The 20914-nt window shown below is 63.4% G+C and overlaps 2 protein-coding genes across 2 annotated transcripts; one reads left to right on the top strand and one right to left on the bottom strand.

Annotated features, from left to right (window-relative positions):
* The first annotated feature begins 1717 nt into the window (after positions 1-1717).
* DDIT3 (DNA damage inducible transcript 3) lies at positions 1718-3377 on the top strand. The gene is given in 5 exon segments (XM_050334793.1): positions 1718-1799; positions 1802-1870; positions 2172-2299; positions 2301-2424; positions 2460-3377. Coding segments are annotated over 5 exon segments (492 nt in total). The 5' UTR covers positions 1718-1739; the 3' UTR covers positions 2571-3377.
* Positions 3334-17204, bottom strand: MARS1 (methionyl-tRNA synthetase 1). The gene is given in 22 exon segments (XM_050334794.1): positions 3334-3606; positions 3694-3798; positions 4154-4225; positions 4646-4829; positions 6243-6347; positions 6516-6647; positions 7291-7504; positions 8463-8580; positions 8666-8761; positions 9052-9222; positions 9295-9369; positions 10482-10683; positions 11420-11623; positions 12795-12911; positions 14356-14468; positions 14535-14689; positions 14986-15061; positions 15569-15703; positions 16203-16263; positions 16265-16279; positions 16804-16861; positions 17059-17204. Coding segments are annotated over 22 exon segments (2700 nt in total). The 5' UTR covers position 17204; the 3' UTR covers positions 3334-3459.
* Positions 17205-20914: the final 3710 nt, after the last annotated feature.

Raw genomic sequence — 20914 nt, 5'->3', positions numbered from 1 at the left:
CCCAGACCTGCTGTGCAGCCCCCACCCCCCTACCTGGCCAGCCCCTGTCCCCCCGTGTCACCCGATCCCTTCAGTCCCAGCAGCCCTTCCCAGTGCCCCCAGTGCTCCCAGTCCCCCCAGCTCTCCCCAGTGCCCCCTGTCTCCTCCAGTGCCCCCCAGTGCTCCCAGTGCTCCCAGTCCCACCAGCCCTCCCCAGTGCCCCCAAGTCTCTCCCAGTGCCCCCAAGTCTCTCCCAGTGCCCCCAGTCCCACAGCCCTCCCAACCCCAGGACCCCCCTGACCTCCAGTTCAACCCCCCCAGTGCCTCCCAGTTGCACTGGGCCCCTCTCCCATTAATCATGGTGTCTCAGGATTAATTAATTCATTAACTAATTAATTAATTGCTCCGGGTTCCCCCCAGTCCGTTAATCCCGGTGTCATATGATCAATTAATTAATTAGCTAATTGCACTGACACCCCCACTCCCTAGCCCGTTAATCCCGGGTGTTAATTAGTCCCGTTAATGACGGCACGGCCCCGCCCCCTCCCGCTCGGCCCCTCCCCTCCAGCACCGCCCCCTTTCCCTCCCCCGGGGGCGTGGCCAATTTCCCGCCATTGCATCATCCCCGCTCGTGACCACTCGGTCAGAGCCGCTGGCCCCGCCCCATGCCGCGCTCCCATTGGTCTACGTAGCCCTGTCAATCACGCTCATCGCGCTTCTATTGGCCAGCTGTCCTGTCCATCAATTTTCCCACACTCCCATTGGCCACAGCCCACGAGGGAGTTGCGTCAGGCCCTTATAAAGGCGGTGTGGGGCGGGGAGCGGGTGCGGAGCGGGGACGATGCGGGAGAGGATGGAGCGGGGACAGCCCGGGGGACAGCGACGGGATCGGGGACAACCGGGACAGCCGGGACCGCTCCGGAAGGTGCGGGGGGAGCAGGGTGTGACCCCGGGGACAGCGACAGGAATCGGGGCCGGGGACAGGGACAGGATCGGAGCCGGGGACAGGGACAGCCGGGACCGGTTCGGAAGGTGCGGGGCGGACAGGGCGTGACCCTGGGGACAGCGACAGGATCGGAGACAGCCTGAGGGACAGCGACAGGATTGGGCCCGGGGACAGGGACAGAATCGGGGCCGGGGACAGGGACAGGATCGGGGACAGGGACAGCCGGGAGCGCTTCGGAAGGTGCGGGGGGAGCAGGGTGTGACCCCGGGGACAGCGACAGGAATGGGGCCGGGGACAGCGACAGGATCGGGGACAGCCCGGGGGACAGCCGGGACCGCTCGGGAAGGTGCGGGGGGAGCGGGCGACAGCGCGGGGCGATGGCCGAGCGGTCCCGCCCGGCCCCGGGGGGCTCCGGGGCGCTCGCAGCCGCCCCCTCGGCACTGTGACCCCCGGGCTGCCCCCCCGGCCTTGGACACCGCCCCTGCTCCTCACCCCTTCCCGGCGGTACCTCCGGGAGAGTAACGGGCACTCCGGGGGTCCCCCTGATCCCCCCGTCCCTCCGCAGGCGTCCAAGAGAAAGCGCGTCCTCACCGACCACCACACCTGAGAGCAGGTAAGGGACACCCCACCCCCTCGGGGTCCCGGGACCGCTGCCCCGGCCTGGGTCACCCTGCCCCCTCAGCCCGGGTCACCCTCCCTTCCCGGGTCACTCCCTCCCTAGCCCGGTCACCCTCCTTCTCCCCAGGTCACCTCCCTTCCCCAGCCCGGGTCACCCCTCCCTCTCCCGCAGCCCCGCGCCGGGACCGAGGGGCCGATGGAGGCCGAGGGGCTGTGGGGGGCGGGCGGCCCCCCCGGCTGGGAGCTGGACGGGTGGTGCACCAGGACCTGCAGGAGGTGCTGGCGGCGGAGCCCCCCGGAGCTGCGCCCACCTGGGGGGCTGAGCAGGTGAGCGATGGGGCAGGGGTCGCCCCGGGGGGCTGAGCAGGTGAGCGATGGGGCGGGGTCGCCCTGGGGGCTGAGCAGGTGAGCGATGGGGCGGGGGGTTTCTGGGGGCTGAGCAGGTGAGCGATGGGGCGGGGTCGCCCTGGGGGGCTGAGCAGGTGAGCGATGGGGCGGGGGTCGCCCTGGGGGGCTGAGCAGGTGAGCGATGGGGCGGGGGTGCCCTGGGGGCTGAGCAGGTGAGCGATGGCACGGGCGGGGTCGCCCTCCCGTGTCCGGTGCCCACCCCCCGTGTCCCCCCCCGCAGGCGCCGCCGGGCCCGGGGGGCTGCGGGCTGGACGCGGCTCTGGCCGAGGAGCTGCTGGAGCTGCTGGGCCTGGAGGGCGCGGGGTCGTGGGACCCTGGGGCGGCCTCGGAGGGAACCTCTGGCCCGGGCGGGCCCCGCCGAGGAGGAGGAAGAGGAGGCGGCGCGGGGGGCGCGGAGGAAGCGGCGCGGCGGGGCCGGGACCGCGCGGGAGCGGGACGGGGTGCGGGATGGAGAGCGGCGGGTGCGGGATGGAGCGGCGGGTGCGGGACGGGAGCGGCGGGTGCGGAGCTGACGGCGCACAACGAGCGGCTCCGCGCCGAGATCCAGCGGCTGAGCGCGGAGGTGCAGCGGACACGGGCCCAGCTCATCGACCGCATCGTCAACCTGAGACGCGTGTAGGGGCTGCCCCCCGCCCGTGGGGGCTCGGCCTGCCCCGCGTGGGGGGCTGGGACACGGACTGAGCACATCCCAAATCTGCCCTGGGTGTGGGATCAGGGCACGGACTGAGTACATCCCAAATCTGCCCTGGCTGTGGGATCAGGACACGGACTGAGCACATCCCAAATCTGCCCTGGGTGTGGGATCAGGACACGGACTGAGCACATCCCAAATCTGCCCTGGGTGTGGGATCAGGACATGGACTGAGCACATCCCAAATCTGCCCTGGGTGTGGGATCAGGGCACGGACTGAGCACATCCCAAACCTGCCCTGGGTGTGGGATCAGGGCATGGACTGAGCACATCCCAAATCTGCCCTGGCTGTGGGATCAGGACACGGACTGAGCACATCCTGGACCTGCCCTGGGTGTGGGATCAGGACATGGACTGGGCACATCCTGAACTTGCCCAGGTGAAGATGCCAGCACTGTCCCACAGCTGGGGACAAGGACTCTGCTGTTTCCCTGGATTGGGGGCAGCCCTGGACTGAGGTGGTCACAGCCCCATGGACAGCTGGACACTGTGGGCTGGGTGGAAGTGGACCCAGATGGACAGAACACTGTGGGGATGGACAGGAGGAATCTGTGGGGATGGACAGATGGATGAAGATGGACAGGAGGACACTGTGGGGATGGACAGGAGACACTGGGGGGATGGACAGATGGATGAAGATGGACAGGAGGACACTGTGGGGATGGACAGATGGACGCAGCTTCCACAGCCCTTTGTACAGCTCTTGTAGTTTATATTAAACACACGTAACCACAACCAGTAACGGCCCAGTTTGTTCCCTGGGGGCTCTGGGGCCGCTCCCCAGCGTGGCCCAGTCCGGGCACTGGGGGCACTGGGGTTACTTCTTCCTCTTGCCCTTGTTCACCTCGGGGGTCGTGCCCTGGGCCAGCGCCAGGCGCCGCTTCAGCTCCAGCAGTTTGGCCACCTCGGCATCCACCTGGGCCTTGTCCCCCCCTGCCGCCTTCAGCTGCCTCACCAGGTCACCCTGCGGGGGGACCGGGGCTCAGGGGGGGCTGGGGGGAAGGTGGGACCGAGCCCTGACCCCCCTGTGCCGTGCCCTGTGCCCCCTCACCTGCTTGGCCACCTCCTGTGTCAGCTCCTGGACCAGCTGGGGTCACCCGGGCCGGGCCGGGCTCGAGGGGCTGCGGGGGGCTGCGCTTGGTGGGGGCTGTTTGGCCTGTGGGGGCAGAGAGGGGGGTGAGCCCTTGCCCTGGGGGACAGCTCTGCAACCCCCCCTCGATCCCCCCTGGCGTGGGCAGGGGCAGCTTCACCTGGGGCAGTGCCAGGGTTACCTGGGACAGTGCCAGGGTTACCTGGGACAGCACCAGAGTTACCTGGGACAGTGCCAGGGTTACCTGGGACAGTGCCAGGGTTGTTACCTGGGACAGCCCCAGGGTTACCTGGGATAGCACCAGATTTACCTGGGACAGCACCAGGGTTACCTGGGACAGCCCCAGGGTTACCTGGGGCTCCACAGCAACACCTGGGGATGGATTGGGGAGGGTCTGGGGGGCTCCTGAGCCTCCACTCACCTGCCCTCCCCCGAAGCGTTTCCGCAGGGCCTCCATCTGCTCCGGCTCCAGCTTCTGGAACAGGGGGCTCACCTGGCATGGCATGGATGGGGGAGGGGTCACACCTGGGGGAGGGAAGCAGCCCTGGACCCCACCCAGGGCATGGGGGGCACAGCCCACCCTCTGCCCAGCACCTGGGGGGCACAACCCACCCTCTGCCCAGCACCTGGGGGGCACAGCTTCCCCTTCTCCCATCACCTGAAGGCATGGGTGGCCCCCCCCTCAATCCATCCCCTTGGGATCCCACCCTGTCCCCTGGGGATGCCACCCCATCACCATCCCTGGGGGTCCCACCTTCCCCCATCCCCTGGGGGTCCCACCCCATCCCCCATCCCCTGGGGGTCCCACCCCATCCCTGGGGGTCCCATCTTCCCCCATCCCCTGGGGATGCCACCCCATCCCCATCTCTGGGGGTCCCTCCCCACCCCCGGGGGTCCCAGCGCCCCCACTCACGGTGCCCACGCAGTGCCCGGGGGGGAGGGTGCAGGTGAGGGCGGGGCCGAGGCCGCAGCGCTCGGGGGGCACCTGGAGCTGGGCCTGGATGGCAGCGCTGACCCCCGGCACGAAGGGCTGCAGGAGCGGCGCCAGCGCCGCCGCCACGTTCACTGCCACGCCTGTCACCGTGCCAGCACGCTGCCTGGGGACACACAGAGACCCCCTGAGACCCCCTGAGACCCCCCTGACACGTTCACTGCCACGCCTGTCACCGTGCCAGCACGCTGCCTGGGGACACACAGAGACCCCCTGAGACCCCTGAGACCCCCTGCCACGTTCACTGCCACGCCTGTCACCGTGCCAGCACGCTGCCTGGGGGGACACAGGGACATCTGAGACCCCCCTGAGACCCCCTGAGACCCCCCTGTGCCTCCTGAGACACCCCTGTGCCTCCCTGCCACGTTCACTGCCACACCTGTCACCGTGCCAGCACGCTGCCTGGGGACACAGGGACATCTGAGACCCCCTGAGACCCCTCTGTGCCTCCCTGCCATGTTCACTGCCACGCCTGTCACCCTGCCAGCACGCTGCCTGGGGACACACAGAGACCCCCTGAGACCCCCTGAGACCCCCTGAATATCAGTGACCCCCTGCCACGTTCACTGCCACACCTGTCACGGTGCCAGCACGCTGCCTGGGGACACACAGAGACCCCCTAGGACCCCCTGAGAGCCACCCACTGTCAGTGAGACCCCCCCCACCACACTCACTGCCACGCCTGTCACCGTGCCCGCCCACTGCCTGGGGGGACACAGGGACCACCTGAGATCCCCTCCCCGTGCCCTCCCCCCACAGGGACCACCTGAGACCCACCCACTGTCAGTGACCCCCTGAGACCCCCGAGACCCACCCCACTGTCAGTGAGAACCCCCCCAAAACCTACCCCCACCACATTCACAGCCACACCCATCACTGTACCCACGTGCTACTTGGGGGACACAGAGTGACCACCTGAGACCCCCCGAGACCCCCAGTGCCCCCCCACTGTCAGTGACCTCCTGAGACCCCCGTGGCTCCCCCACTGTCAGTGACCCCTGAGACCCCACCACGTTCACAGCCAGAGCTCTGGTGCCTGGGGGCAGGGACCCCTCAGTGCCACCCCCTGCCATGTCCCTGTGCCCTCCCAGCTCCCAGTCCTGTCCCCCACCGCGTCCCACGCAGTGCCACCTCCTGTGTCCCCCAACCCCCTCAGTGCCACCTCCTCCTATCCCCCAACCCCTCAGTGCCACCTCCTGTGACCCCAATCCCCCTCAGTGCCAGCTCCTGTGTCCCCAACCCCCTCCAGTGCCACCTCCTGTGTCCCCCAAGCCCTCCAAGTGCCACCTCCTGTGTCCCCCAATCCCCTCAGTGTCACCTCCTGTATCCCCAACCCCCCTCAGTGCCACCTGCCTGTGTCCCCCAAGCCCCCCTCAATGCCAGCTCCCAGCCCTGTCCCTGCTGTGTCCCCAGCCCCCCACCAGTGCCCCCCCTCACCTGTCCCCTCCCCAGTGCCCCTCCCTCACCTGTCCTTCCCGGTGCCCCCAGCAGTGCCCACCTCTCCCGGTGCCCCTCTCACCTGTCCCCCTCCCCGCCCTTGATGCGCTTCCAGGGCTCGTTCACCTGGATGTACTGATTGCCGTGCCGGGAGATGCCCAGGACACACCTGAGGGCGTCCCGGAGCCTGGGGCAGGGCCAGCACCCGCGGGGGGCTCAGCACCCACAGGGAGGGCTCAGCACCCACAGAGGGGACTCAGCACTCACAGGGGGGTTCAGCACCCACAGGGTGGGCTCAGCACCCGCAGGGTGGGCTCTGCCCCCCCCCACCCCCCGCAGGGACCCCCGGACCCACCGCACGCGCTCCATGAGCCGGTGGTAGCGCCGGATCTCCAGCGACACCCGCGCCACGAAGCGCTGGTCCTCGGGGCACAGCAGCATGGGGGGCACCGACCCCCCGAAGAACTTCACCACGAACATGCCCGCCCTGCGGGGACCGACAGGGGACAGTGGGACAGGGGACAGCGGGACAGGGTTGACAAAGGGACGCAGTGACAGTGGGATAGGGGTGACAACGAGACAGGTGACAGGTGACAGCAGGACAGGTGGCAGGTGACAGCAGGACAGGGTGACAGTGGGACAGGTGACAGTGGGACAGGTGACAATGGGACAGGTGACAGTGGGACAGGTGACAGTGGGATAGGAGTGACAATGGGACAGGGACAGGCACGGGTGACAGTGGGATGAGTTGACAAAGGGACAGGGGTGACAAAGGGACGCAGTGACAGTGGGATAGGGTGACAGCAGAATGGGGACCGGTGACAGCAGGACAGGGTGACAACAGGACAGGGAGGGGGTGACAATGGGACAGGCACAGATGACAGTGGGACAGGGACAGAGATGACAGCCCTGGCACAGGTGTGAGAACAGCCCAGGCCCAGCCCCTCCAGGTGTCCCAGCACACCTGTTGATGGAGGTGCGAGCCCAGCCCTGGGTACAGGTATGAGCACAGCCTGGGGTATAGCTGAGCACAGGTGATCACTGATCCCTCCAGGTGAGCACAGGTGATCCCACCCCCCCAGGTGTGATCCCACCCCCAGGTGAGCACAGGCAGGTGCTGGCAGCCGCACCTGTTGACGAAGTTGCCCAGGTTGTTGAGCAGCTCGGAGTTGTTCTTGAGCTGCAGGTCGGCCCAGCAGAAGGAGCTGTCCTGGCCCTCGGGCCGCAGGTACAGCAGGTAGAAGCGCCAGACGTCGGGGGGGATCCCGGTGTCCCGGGCCATGTCCCCGAACACGCCCACGCCCCGGCTCTTGGAGAACTTCCCGTCCTCGTAGTTCAGGTACTCTGGGGGAAGGGGGGACACTGAGGGGGTGGCACTGGGGACACTGGGGGGGTGGCACTGGGGACACGGTGGGGGTGGCACTGGGGACACTGAGGGGGTGGCACTGGGGACATGGTGGGGGTGGCACTGGGGACATGGTGGGGGTTGGCACTGGGGACACTGGGGGGGTGGCACTGGGGACACTGGTGGGGGTGGCACTGCTCCTGGACACGGGGACCCCCACACCTGGGGACTCCCAGAGATAGGGACACCCACACCTGGGGACCCCTGGAACTGGGGACCCCTGAACCTGAGGACCCTCCACACCTGGGGAACCCTGGAACTGGGGACCCTCCCACCTGGGGAACCGCCACCTGGGGACCCCCTGGCACCTGAGGAGCCCCTGTACCTGAGGACACCCCCACAACTGAGAACCCCTGTACCTACAGACCTGGCATCCAAAAACCTCCCCAGTACTTGAGGCCTCCCCCACACCTGTGCCCTGTACCCGCACCCCATACCTGTCCCTGTACCTATTCCCTGTCCCTGTTCTCCTGTCCCTGTTTCCTGTCCCTGTTCTCCTGTACCTGTTCCTCTGTACCTGTCCCCCCACACCTGCTCCCTGTACCTGTGCCCTGTACCTGCACCTCATACCTGTCCCTGTACCTGTTTCCTGTCCCTGTTCTCCTGTACCTGTTCCTCTGTACCTGTCCCCCCACACCTGCTCCCTGTACCTGTGCCCTGTACCTGCACCTCATACCTGTCCCCCCACAACTGTTCCCTGTCTCTGTCCCTGAGGCTGCACCTGTTCCCCCACATCTATCCCCATACCTGTCCCCCCACACCTGTCCCTGCACCTGCACCCCATGTCCCCCCACATCTGTCCCCATTCCTGAGACCACACCTGTCCCCCCACACCTGTCCCTGTCCCCACAGCTGTCCCTGTCCCCACAGCTGTCCCTGTCCTGCCCCCAGCCGTACCTGTGGCGATGAGGTGCCTCACCAGGGTGTAGTTGTCATCGGCGCCCAGCAGCGAGCAGGGGAACACCACGCTGTGGAAGGGCACGTTGTCCTTGGCCATGAAGTTGTAGAGCTCCACCTGGGGCAGGTGAGGGGGCGGGTGGGGTCCCCAGCGCAGCCAGGTGTGCTGCATCCCCCCAGGGACCCCCCCCAGCCCCTCCCACCTGCTGGGGGTTCTTCCACCAGCGCTCCCAGTGCTCGGTGTAGGTGGCGGTGATGGACAGGTACCCGATGGGGGCGTCGAACCACACGTAGAACACCTGCGGGAAGGGGGGGTTATACCTGAGCAGGTGACCCCAGGGCCCAGCAGGGCACACCTGGGGCAGGGGTCACACCTGAGCAGGTGACCCCAGGGTGGGTGGGGGCCCAGCAGGGCACACCTGGGGCAGGAGGCGGGGTCACACCTGAGCAGGTGACCCCAGGGTGGGGAGGGGCCCAGCAGGGCACACCTGGGGCAGGGGGCGGGGTCACATCTGAGCAGGTGACCCCAGGGTGGTTGGGGGGCCCAGCAGGGCACACCTGGGGCAGGGGGAGGGGGACACACACCCACCTTGTCGCGGAAGCCGTCGAGGGGCACGGGGGTGCCCCAGGTGAGGTCGCGGGTGATGCAGCGCGGGCGGAGCCCGTCCCGCAGCCAGGAGCGCGTGATGTGCCGCGCGTTGGGCGTCCACTCACCTGCCGCCCAGGTGCGCTCCAGCCACGCCTCCAGCCGCCCCTCCAGCTGGGGGGGACACAGCGGGGTCACCGGGGGTCCCCTCCACACCCCCCCAAACCCCCCCGGGGCACTGCTCACCTTGGGCAGGTCCAGGAACAGGTGCTGGGTGGGCGTCACCACCGGGACCCCCCGGCACAGCTTGCACTGCGGGTTCTGGGGGGCAGGGGGGGCACATTGGGGGGCAAAAGGTTGGGGAGAGGTCCCAAAGGTGGGGGGCAAGGGACCCAAAGGTGTACGGAGAACCAAAAGGTATGTGGGGGTCCCAAAGGTGGGGGTGCCAAAACTGGGAGGGGGCCCCAAAGGTGGGGTGGGGCAGAGGGACCCAAAGGTGTGGGGGAGACCCAAAGGTGGGAGAGAAACCCAAAGGTGGGAGAGGGACCTAAAGGTGTGGGGGGTCCAAAAGGTTGGGGAGTCCAAAGGAGGGAGGGGGTCCCAAAGGTGGGAGAGGGACCCAAAGGTGGGAGAGGGACCCAAGGGTGGGAGGGGGTCTCAAAGGTGAGAGAGGGTCCCAAAGGTGGGGTGGGGGGTTCTGAGAGCTGGAGGGGATGTCCCAAAAGGTGTGTGTGGGGTCTCCGAGGCGGGACAGGGAGGATCCCATGGGGGAGGGGGAAGGGGGCTGTCCCCAAAAGTGGGTTGGGGGGTCCCCAGTGGTGGGAGGGGGGTCCCCAAAGGTGGGGGGCTGTCTCCAGAGCTGGGGGGGGGGGTGTGTCCCCTGAGGTAGGGACATGTCCCCAAAGTTCAGGGGTGTCCCACAGGTAGGGGGGTGTCCCCCAAGTGATGGGGGGTGTCCTCAAAGTTCAGGGATGTCCCCCAAGCTCGGGGGTGTCCCCAAACCTCAGGGGTGTCCCCCAGGGGGGTGTTCCTAAAGCTCAGGAGTGTCCCGCAGGTGGGGGAGTATCCCCAAAGCTCAGGGGTGTCCCCAAAGCTCGGGGGTGTTCCCAAAGCTCAGGGGTGTCCCCATAGAAGATGGGATGTCCCCAGGTGATGGGAGGTGTCCCCAAACCTCAGGGGTGTCCCCCAGGGGGGTGTTCCTAAAGCTCAGGGGTGTCCCCACAGGTGATGGGGGGTGTCCCCAAAGCTCGGGGGTGTCCCCACAGGTGATGGGGGGTGTCCCCAAAGTTCAGGGGTGTCCCCAAAGCCCAGGGGTGTCCCCAAAGCTCAGGGGTGTCCCCAAAGCCCGGGGGTGTCCCCAAAGCCCAGGGGTGTCCCCGAAGCCCGGGGTGTCCCCCAAGCCCAGGGGTGTCCCGGGGGTCCCGCAGCCCCACCTGCAGCTCCACAGCGTTGATGAGCTTCCCGCACTGGTCGCACTGGTCCCCGCGGGCCTCGGCGTAGCCGCAGGAGGGGCAGGTGCCCTCCACGAACCTGTCAGCCAGGTACCGCCCGCAGTCCCCGCACCTGAGCTGCTCCAGCGTGTCCTGCAGCACCAACCCCCGCGCCTGCAGCCGCTGGAAGATGTCCTGGGCGATCCTGGGCATGGGGGGAGGCGGCTGTCAGGGCAGGGGGGTCACCTGCACGGGGGGGCTCACCTGCAGGGGGGGCTCACCTGGCATAGTGGGATTCACCTGCTCTGGTGGGGGCCCACCTGGTCTGGGGGGACTCACCTGGTCTGGTAGAATTCACCTGCTATGAGGGGAATTACCTGGTCTCGGGGGGGATCACCTGATGCAGTGGATCTCACCTGCTCTGAGGGTGCTCACCTGCTCTAGTGGGATTCACCTGCTCTGTGGTGGCTCAGCTGTTCTGGGGGGGTGCTCACCTGCTCTGAGGGGATTCAGCTGCTCTGACAGCCTTCACCTGCTCTGACAGACCCCACCTGGTCTGAGGGCACTCACCTGGTCTGAGGGGGCTCACCTGGTCTGAGGGACTCACCTGGTCCAAGGGGACTCACCTGGTCCCAGGGGACTCACCTGGTCTGAGGGCACTCACCTGGTCTGAGGGGGCTCACCTGGTCTGGTAGAATTCACCTGGTCTGGTGAATTCAGTGGGGGGGTTCACTTGATGCAGCGGAACTCAACTGATCCGGGGGGGCTCACCTGGTCTGGAGGTGCTCACCTGCTCTAGTGGGATTCACCTGCTCTGTGGTGGCTCAGCTGTTCTGGGGGGGTGTTCACCTGTTCTGAGGGGACTCACCTGGTCTGAGGGGCTCACCTGGTCTGAGGGGCTCACCTGGTCTGAGGGCACTCACCTGCTCTGAGGGGCTCACCTGGTCTGCTGGGGCGTGGTGGTGCGGCCGAAGTGGTCGAAGGAGATGCGGAACCAGGCGTAGACGTCGGCGTGCACCTGGTGGTACCTGTCGCAGAGCTGGCGCGGGCTCAGCCCCTCCTGCAGCGCCCGCGTCTCGGTGGCCGTGCCGTACTCGTCGGTGCCGCACACGAACAGCGTGTTCCACCCACGGGCGCGGCAGTACCTGCGGACAGGGACCCCTCTGTCACACCTGGGCACACCTGGCACACCTGTGTGTTCCACCCGCGGGCGCGGCAGTACCTGGGGACAGGGACCTGTCACACCTGGGCACAGGTGTCTGTCACACCTGGCACACCTGCCGCAGGGCGGCAGTACCTGGGGACAGGGACCCAACTGTCACACCTGGCACACCTGTGTGTTCCACCCGCGGGCACCTGGGGACAGGTACTCATCTGTCACACCTGTCACACCTGTCACACCTGTGTGTTCCACCCGCGGGCATGGCAGTACCTGGGGACAGGGACCTGTCACACCTGGGCACACCTGTCACACCTGTGTGTTCCACCCGCGGGCGCGGCAGTACCTGCGGACAGGGACCTGTCTGTCACACCTGGCACATCTGTGTGTTCCACCTGCAGGTATGGCAGTACCTGGGGACAGGGACCTGTCACACCTGGGCACACCTGGGCACACCTGTGTGTTCCACCCGCGGGAGCGACAGTACCTGGGGACAGGGACCTGTCACACCTGGGCACACCTGTCACACCTGTGTGTTCCACCCGCAGCAGTACCTGGGGACAGGGACCTGTCTGTCACACCTGGGCACACCTGTGTGTTCTACCTGCAGGCACGGTAGTACCTGGGGACAGGGACCCATCTGTCACACCTGTCAAACCAGGGCACACCCGGTACACCTGGGCACACCTGTCACACCGGTGTGTTCCACCCAGGGGTGCAGCAGTACCTGGGCATGGCACACCTGTCACACCTGGGCACACCTGCGTGTTCCACCCACAGGCATGGCAGTACCTGCGCACAGGGCCCTGTCACACCTAGACATGGGCACACCTGTCACACCTGGCCACAGATTACCTATCACACCTGTGTGTTCCACCCCCACAGGCAGCAGTACCTGGGGGCACACCTGTCACACCTGTGCACAGGAACCTGCCACACCTGTGCATGGACACCTGTGCCACCTGTGCAGGTGTGCTGCCAGCACAGTCTCCCTGCTCATCCCTCAGTCCCAGGCAGGTTTCCCACAGCCAGCAGTACCTGCAGGGGACACACCTGGAGCACCTGGGCAGGTGCTGTGAGCAGCACAGCCCCCCAGATCACACCTGGTCACACCTGTCCACCTGCTGTGTCCCCCAGCCCGGGTGCTGCGGCCTCACCTGGCGAAGGTGTCGGCGCTGAGGACGCAGCCGATGATGTTGCCCAGGTGAGGGACGTTGTTGACGTAGGGCAGGGCACTCGTGATCAGCACGTTCCTCTCGCCCTCCACAGGTAACCTGGGGGGGGAGGGGCGTCAGGGGGGACCCCACACCCCCACGCCCCCCCCCAGCACCTGGGCACCCACACCGGGTCACCGGGACAGGTGGCACCGGGAGCTCACACAGGTGCCACTCACACAGGTGTCACTCACACAGGTGTCACTCACACAGGTGTCACTCACACAGGTGTGTCACACACTCACACAGGTGTCACAGGTGTCACTCACACAGGTGTCACAGGTGTCACAGGTGTCACTCACACAGGTGTCACTCACACAGGTGTGTCACACACACAGGTGTCACTCACACAGGTGTGTCACACACTCACACAGGTGTCCGTGGCTCCCGGGGTGGCAGTGCCTCAGGTCCCCGTGCCCAGGTGTCACTCACAGGTGTCACTCCACAGGTGTGTCACACACACAGGTATCACAGGTGTCACAGGTGTCACTCACACAGGTGTCACTCACACAGGTGTGTCACACACTCACACAGGTGTCACTCACACAGGTGTGTCACACACTCACACAGGTGTCACAGGTGTCACACACTCACACAGGTGTCCGTGGCTCCCGGGGGCGTAGCAGTGCCTCAGGTCCCCGTGCCCAGGTGTCACTCACACAGGTGTGTCACACACTCACACAGGTGTCACTCACACAAGTGTCACACACTCACACAGGTGTGTCACTCACACAGGTGTGTCACTCACACAGGTGTCCGTGGCTCCCGGGGTGGGGCAGTGCCTCAGGTCCCCGTGCCCAGGTGTCACTCACAGGTGTCACTCACACAGGTGTCACAGGTGTCACAGGTGTCACTCACACAGATGTCACTCACACAGGTGTCACACACTCACACAGGTGTCACAGGTGTGTCACACACTCACACAGGTGTCCGTGGCTCCCAGGGGTGGCAGTGCCTCAGGTCCCCGTGCCCAGGTGTCACTCACACAGGTGTCACTCACACAGGTGTCACAGGTGTCACAGGTGTCACTCACACAGGTGTCCGTGGCTCCCGGGGGGGTGGCAGTGCCTCAGGTCCCCGTGCCCAGGTGTCACTCACACAGGTGTCACTCACACAGGTGTCACACACTCACACAGGTGTCACTCACACAGGTGTCAGAGGTATCACTCACACAGGTGTCACTCACACAGGTGTCACAGGTGTCACTCACACAGGTGTCACTCACACAGGTGTCCTGGCTCCGGGAGGTCCCGTGCCACAGGTGTCACTCACACAGAGTGTCACACTCACACAGGTGTCACTCACACAGGTGTCCGTGGCTCCTGGGGGGGTGGCAGTGCCTCAGGTCCCCGTGCCCAGGTGTCACTCACACAGGTGTCACTCACACAGGTGTCCGTGGCTCCCGGGGGGTGGCAGTGCCTCAGGTCCCCGTGCCCAGGTGTCACTCACACAGGTGTCACTCACACAAGTGTCACACACTCACACAGGTGTGTCACACACTCACACAGGTGTCCGTGGCTCCCGGGGGGGTGGCAGTGCCTCAGGTCCCCGTGCCCAGGTGTCCATGGCGGCCGCGATGTCCTCGTCCGTCAGCGCCCGCTCGGGCCCCTCCTCGTCCTGCGGGCACCAGGTGAGGGGGGGCCGCCCTCACCTGTCCCCCCTCCCCCATGCCCGGGGCCGTACCTGGGGGTCGCTGCGGGGGCCCAGGTGAGGGGGGGGGTGCTGGGCCAGGTGTGCCCGCAGCTCCGGCAGCTCCCGCGGCAGCAGCGCGGCCGCCTCGCGACACGGCCCCCACTGCGACATGGCCCGGAACCAGGAGCGCAGCACCTGCAGCTCACCTGGGCAGGTGAGAGAGAGGGCACTGTGAGCACCTGCAGCTCACGTAGGTAGGTGAGATACACACAGCATTGTGAGCACCTGCACCTCACCTGGGCAGGTGAGATACACACAGCATAGTGAGCACCTGCAGCTCACCTGGGCAGGTGAGATACACACAGCATTGTGAGCACCTGCAGCTCACCTGGGCAGGTGGGACAGCATCATGAGCCCCCCCAGCTCACCTGGGCAGGTGGGACCCAGAGCACCTGCAGCCCCCCCCCCCAGCCCAGCCCCCCCAGTTCCCCCTGGTTCTTACTGGGCAGACTGGTCTGGTCCTGCAGCAGCGGGAACAGAGTCCCCCACACCACGACATCGGCCACCGAGGCGGCATCCTGGGGACACACAGAGACTGGGGACACTAGGAGGGCACTGGGAGGGCAATGGGGGCACTGGGAGGGGCACTGCGAGTACTGGGGACACTGGGAGTACTGGGGGTACTGGGAGGGACACTGGGGGAACTGGGAGGAGCACTGGGAGGGAGATTGGGAGGTTCTGGGGTCACCAGGAGTACCTGGGATGGACACTGGGACTACCGGGGGAACTGGGAGGGGCACTGAGAGCACTGGGGGAACTGTGGGCACACTGAGGGGCACTGGGGGAACTGGGGGCACTGGGTGGACTGGGAGGCACTGGGAGCACCTGGGGACAGGGTTGCAGGGTCACACCTGGGGTCAGGGCAGGGTCACACCTGGGGACAGGGCAGGGTCACATCTGGGGTCAGGGCAGGGTCACATCTGGGGACAGGTGCCAGCTCTGGGGTCGGTGCCAGCTCTGGGGTCAGTGCCAGCTCTGGGGTCGGTGCCAGCTCTGGGGTCGGGTGCCCCCCCAGCCCCACTCACCCCAGCCAGGTGGGCGCAGCCGCTCCGCGCCAGGTGCTGCTCCAGGTGGGTCAGGAGGGGCCTCAGGACCCCCAGAACCTCAGGGTCCCCCCGGCCCTGAACCAGCCGCAGGTACAGCGCGTGGGCAGCGACGGGCTGGGGACACGGGGACAGGGGGGTCAGGGGGGCACAGAGGGCACAGGGAGGAATGGGGAGCACAGAGAGGGTCAGGGAGGCACAGGAGGGTCAGGAGGTCATAGAGGCAAGGGGGCACAGAGGGGTTAGGCAGGGGGGTCAGAGAGGGGGGCACAGGGGGGTCAGGGGGCAGGGAGGTCAGAGAGGAAAGGGGGGCACTTGGGGGTCAGGGGGCACAGGGGGCACAGAGAGGGTACAAGGGGGGCATAGGGGGTCAGGGAGGTCATAGAGGGCACTGGGGGCACAGAGGAGTTGGGGGAAAAGAGGGGGCACAGGGGGCTCAGAGGGGTCACACTGGTCAGGGAGCACACACAGGTCAGGGGGCATGGGGGGGCATAGAGGGGTCAGACTGGTCAGGGGGCACAGATCAGGTCAGGGAGGGTTGGGGGACACAGAGTGGGTCAGGGGCACAGGCTGGGTCAGGGAGTCTGGGGGTCAGGGGGCATGGGAGGTCACTCACCTGCAGCTCAGTGGCCTCCCACTCCAACCACTGCCGGGTGAGGTCGGTGGGCTCCTCCCCGGCACAGGTAGAAATACCTGGGGGGTTATGGGGGTCAGGGGTGTTTGGGGGTTATTGGGGTGTTTGGGGGGTTATGGGGGTTCTGGGAGGCAGGGGGTGTTTAGGGGGTTCTGGGGATCAGGGGTGTTTGGGGGTTATGAGGGTCAGGGGTGTTTGGGGGACAGTGTTTGAGGGGTCAGTGGGGGGTTGGGGGATTGAGAGGAGATTAAGGGGGTTGGAAGGGGCTTTAGGGGGTTATAGGGTGGTTTGGGGAAGCTGAGGGGTTTGGGGGTCAGGAAGGTTTGGGGAGGTTTGGGAGAGGGGTGGGGGTTGAAGGTGGGGGTTGCAGGAGTTGAGTTGAGGGGGTTTGGGGTGTTGAGGGGTCGGAGGGGTTGGGGGACCCACGGGATGGTTTTGGGGGTGGGAGGGTCGAGGGGGTGTTTGGGGGATCAAGGTTGATTTTGGAGGGTCAGGGGTTTGGAGGGATTAAGGGTGATTTCGGAGGGTCAGGGGGTGTTCAGGGGAGGTCAGGGGGCTCTGGGGTCGCAGCCCCGGCACTCACTGGCAGATGGCGTTGGGCGAGAAGAGGACGGTGCCGCTCTCCAGCTCCAGCTCCAGCCAGGGGGCCAGGGGGCCGCAGGGCCGCTCTGGGAGGGGGACACACCGGGGGAGGAGGATCAGACCCGTCGGGGTCCCGGGAGGATCAGACCGTCGGGGTCCGGGGAGGGATCAGACCCGTCCGGGGTCCAGAGGGATCGACCGTCAGGGGCCGCTCGGGGGTGGGGGTCAGGCCAGGGTCCGCTCGGGGGCGGGGTCGCCGGACCCACCGGGGGTGTGGGGAGGGTCGGCCCCCGCTCACCTGCGGGGCCGCCCAGGTGTGTCCCCAGGGGCGCGGCCGCGGCGCCGGCGGCTGCGAACACCTTGAGGGCGGCGGGAGCGCCCAGGGACAGCCGGAGCCGCATGGCAGGACTGGGCGGACTGGGAGGGACTGGGGGCGGGGGCAGGGGCGGGGCCGGCGCGCGGGGCACGGCAGGAGGGGCGGGAAAAGGGGCGGGGCGGGAGATGAATGGTGGGCGGGGTCAGTACTCGGTAATAGCTGAGGGGCGTGGCCAGAGCCGGGGGCGGGGCCAGGAGATTCCGAGTGTCACCAGACTGGCTGCGTGGGCGTGGCCAAGGCAGAGGGCGCGGCCTGTGCCGTGAATATATGAATGGTTGATGAGGGGGGCGGGGTCGTGGGCGGGGCTGGGGCTGGAAAAGTGAGCGCGGGTAAAAGGAGAGCGATGAGAATTCCAGGGAAAATCCCATAACGGGACAGGCGGGTTGGGCTCGGGGGTCCAGAACAGGACAGAGGGGTCAGGCTCGGGGGTCCAGAACGGGACAGGGGGTCGGGCTCCGGGGTCCCATGGTGGGACAGGCGGGTCGGGCTCGGGGGTCCCGCGGTGGGGCAGACGGACCCATAACGGGGGTCGCGGGTTCCGGGAGACCCCCAAAACAAAAGGCTGATGAAACCCCCGTTCGTCACGTGACACGGTGGGAGGGGCCGGTGACGAGGCGCGCTCTTTGTGGGCGTGGCTACAATGACGTGTTGCAGAGTGGGCGTGGCCGGGGCGGGAGTTCTGCGGGGCCAAACCCCGCCCCAACTCTCGCGAGAGCGCGGGCTCGCGGTCACCATGGCAACGGGAACGCCACGCCGGGACCGCGATGGGAGGGGATGGGATTGGGAATGATGGGATGGGATTGGGAATGATGGGATGGGATTGATGGGATTGGGAATGATGGGATGGGATTGATGGGATGGGATGGGATTGATGGGATGGGATGGGATTGGATGGGATGGGATTGATGGGATGGATGGGATGAGATTGATGGGATGGGATGGGATGGGATTGATGGGATGGGATGGGATTGATGGGATGGGATGGGATGGGATGGGATAGGATGGGATGGGATTGGGAATGATGGGATGGGATTGATGGGATTGGGAATGATGGGATGGGATTGATGGGATGGGATGGGATTGATGGGATGGGATTGGGAATGATGGGATGGGATTGATGGGATGGGATTGATGGGATTGATGGGATGGGATGGGATGGGATGGGATTGATGGGATGGGATTGATGGGATGGGATGGGATGAGACAGGGTGGGATGTCCTGGTATTGGTTTCAAATGTCCTAGGATTGGTTTGGGATGTGCTGGGATTCCAAATCCAATTTCAGTGGATTTAACCCAAATTTTGGGAATGTAACCCAAGTTTCAATGGATTTAACCCAAACTTTGTGGGATTTAACCCCATTTTTGGGGATTTAACCTAAATATCCATAGATTAAACCCAAATTCATGTGGATTTAACCCAAATTGTGTGAATTCGAACCCCATTTCAAGGTCTTTAACCCAAATTTGTGTGGACTTAGACCCAAATTCCTGTGAATTTAACCCAAATTTCAACGGATTTAATCCAAATGTCTGTGGATTTAACCCAAATTTGTGTGAATTTAACCCAAGTTTCGTGAATTAAACCACAATTTCAATGGATTTCACCCCAAATTCGAGTGGATTTCACCCGAATTTTGTGACTTTCGGCCAAATTCCGTGAGTTTCACCCCGATTTCCGTGGATTTGCCCCCCCTGAAGCCACAACTCCCTGCCAAGTTTAACCATTTCTTTTATTTCTCCACTTAAATATTCTCTTTAAATACAGCAGAGCCCTGGGAAGCAGGAAAAGGGATCAGGGGAGAAGCTTTGGAGTCCCAGGGGGATTAAATGTGGAATTCAAAGGGAATTCAGGAGGAAAATATTGAAAGAAAAAAGGGAATTTGGAATAAAAAACGAAATTCGGAATAAAAAAGGAAATTTGGAATAAAAAAGGAAATGAAAAAGGAAATATTGAAAGAAAAAAGGAGGCAAAAAGGAAACAAAAACTGAATTAAAACTGGAATTAAAAAATACATAAAGAAGTAAAAATTAAATTAAAAATGGAAATTGAAAATTGATAAGGAAAGATAAGTTAAATTAAAAGTTACAAAGAGGAATTAAAAATTATAAAAAGAAGGGAAAATTAAAAGTGAAAGAAAAACATTAGAAAATTACAGAATGAAAATTAAAAGTGGAAAAAAATGAGTTAAAAGTTGCGTAAGAAAATAAAAAAAGAAAAACAAAATTAAGAGTTACATAAAGAGATAAAAAACAAAAAAGGGAATTAAAATTAAAAAGGAAGCAAAAGGAAATCAAAGGGAAATAAAAAGGAAATAAACAAAATAAAAAAGGGAGAAAGGAGGAAAAATGAATTAAAAATAAACAAATGCAAATAAAACTTACATAAAGAAATAAAAATTAAAACAGAAAGTAAAGTGGAATTAAGTTACACAAAGAGAAAAAAAGGAATAAAAAGGGGATAAAAAAAAAAGAGGAAATAAAACAATGGGAAATAAAAAGGAAATAAAAATAAACTAAAAAGGAAATTCCAAAATAACTTAAAAAGGAACAAAATCGGGACCAGAAGCTGCGAAGCCACTTTGGGGGGGCAGAGCCTTTTTGGGGACCCCCAGCCCGGGGGGGGGGAGGGGCAGCACCAACGAGGATCCCAAAAACCCCGAGCAGCAAAAATCCCTCCAAATCCACCCCGGGGAGGGAAAAGCCAGGAGAGATCCCGGGAATGCCGGGCCCTGGGAGGCACCACCCGGGGGGAGCCGGCACGGGGGGGGGCTTTGAACCCCCTGAAACCCCCCTGACCCCCCAAAAAACTCATTGAAACCCCCTAAAACCCCCAAAAAACTCATTTAAACCCCCTAAAACTCCCATGACACCCAAAAAAACTCATTGAAATCCCCCTAAAACCCCCCTGCCCCCCAAAAAAACTCCTTTAAACCCCCTAAAACCTCCATGACACCCCAAAAAACCTCATTTAAACCCCGCTGACCCCAAAATAACTCCCTTAAACCCCTAACCCCCAAAAACTCCCTTAAACCCCTAACCCCCAAAAACTCCTTTAAACCCCCTAAAACCCCCTGCCCCCAAAAAAACTCATTGAAACCCCTAAAACCCCACTGAAATCCTCCTTTAAACCCCTGAGTCCCCCAAAAATTCCTTTAAACCCCTCTTTAAACCCCCTCTGACCCCCAAAAAAACTCCTTTACCCCCTGAACCCCCTTTTAAACCCCTCTGACCCTCTCAAAGGCCCCAAACCCCCCCTCTGAACCCCTAAAAAAACCCACTTTGGACCCCTAAAAAAGCCTCTGGAAATCCCTTAAAGCTCATTTGATCCCCCTGAAACCCCTAAAAAAACCCTTTAAAGCCCCTTAACCCCCCCCTTGAACCCCTCAAAAAGCCCTCTGGAATCCCCTTGGTCCTTAAAAAGCCCGTGAGCCCTCACTGGACATCCCAAAATCCTCCTGAACCCCTTTTTAAACCCCTCTGACCCCCAAAAAACTCCTTTAAACCCTCCTGTACCCCCTCAAAAAAACCACTGAGACCCTAAAAACTCCACTTTGAGCCCCCTGAAACCCCTAAAAAAAGCCCTTTGACCCCTCCCAAAGCTCTTCAAATCCCCCCAAGGTCCTGAACCCCGTCAGAACCCCCAAAACCAGCGCTCTGAACCCCAAAAAATGCCTTTTGAAACCCCACTTGAACCCTTTTAAACTCCTCTGAACCCACCTGAAGGGCTTTTAAACC

Source organism: Myiozetetes cayanensis, unplaced genomic scaffold (genome assembly GCF_022539395.1).
Source record: "Myiozetetes cayanensis isolate MyiCay16 unplaced genomic scaffold, myiCay2020 scf59, whole genome shotgun sequence".
NCBI classification, from domain to species: domain Eukaryota; kingdom Metazoa; phylum Chordata; class Aves; order Passeriformes; family Tyrannidae; genus Myiozetetes; species Myiozetetes cayanensis.
The sequence above is the reverse complement of the archived record's forward strand: the minus strand, read 5'-3'. Positions and strand labels throughout refer to the sequence as shown.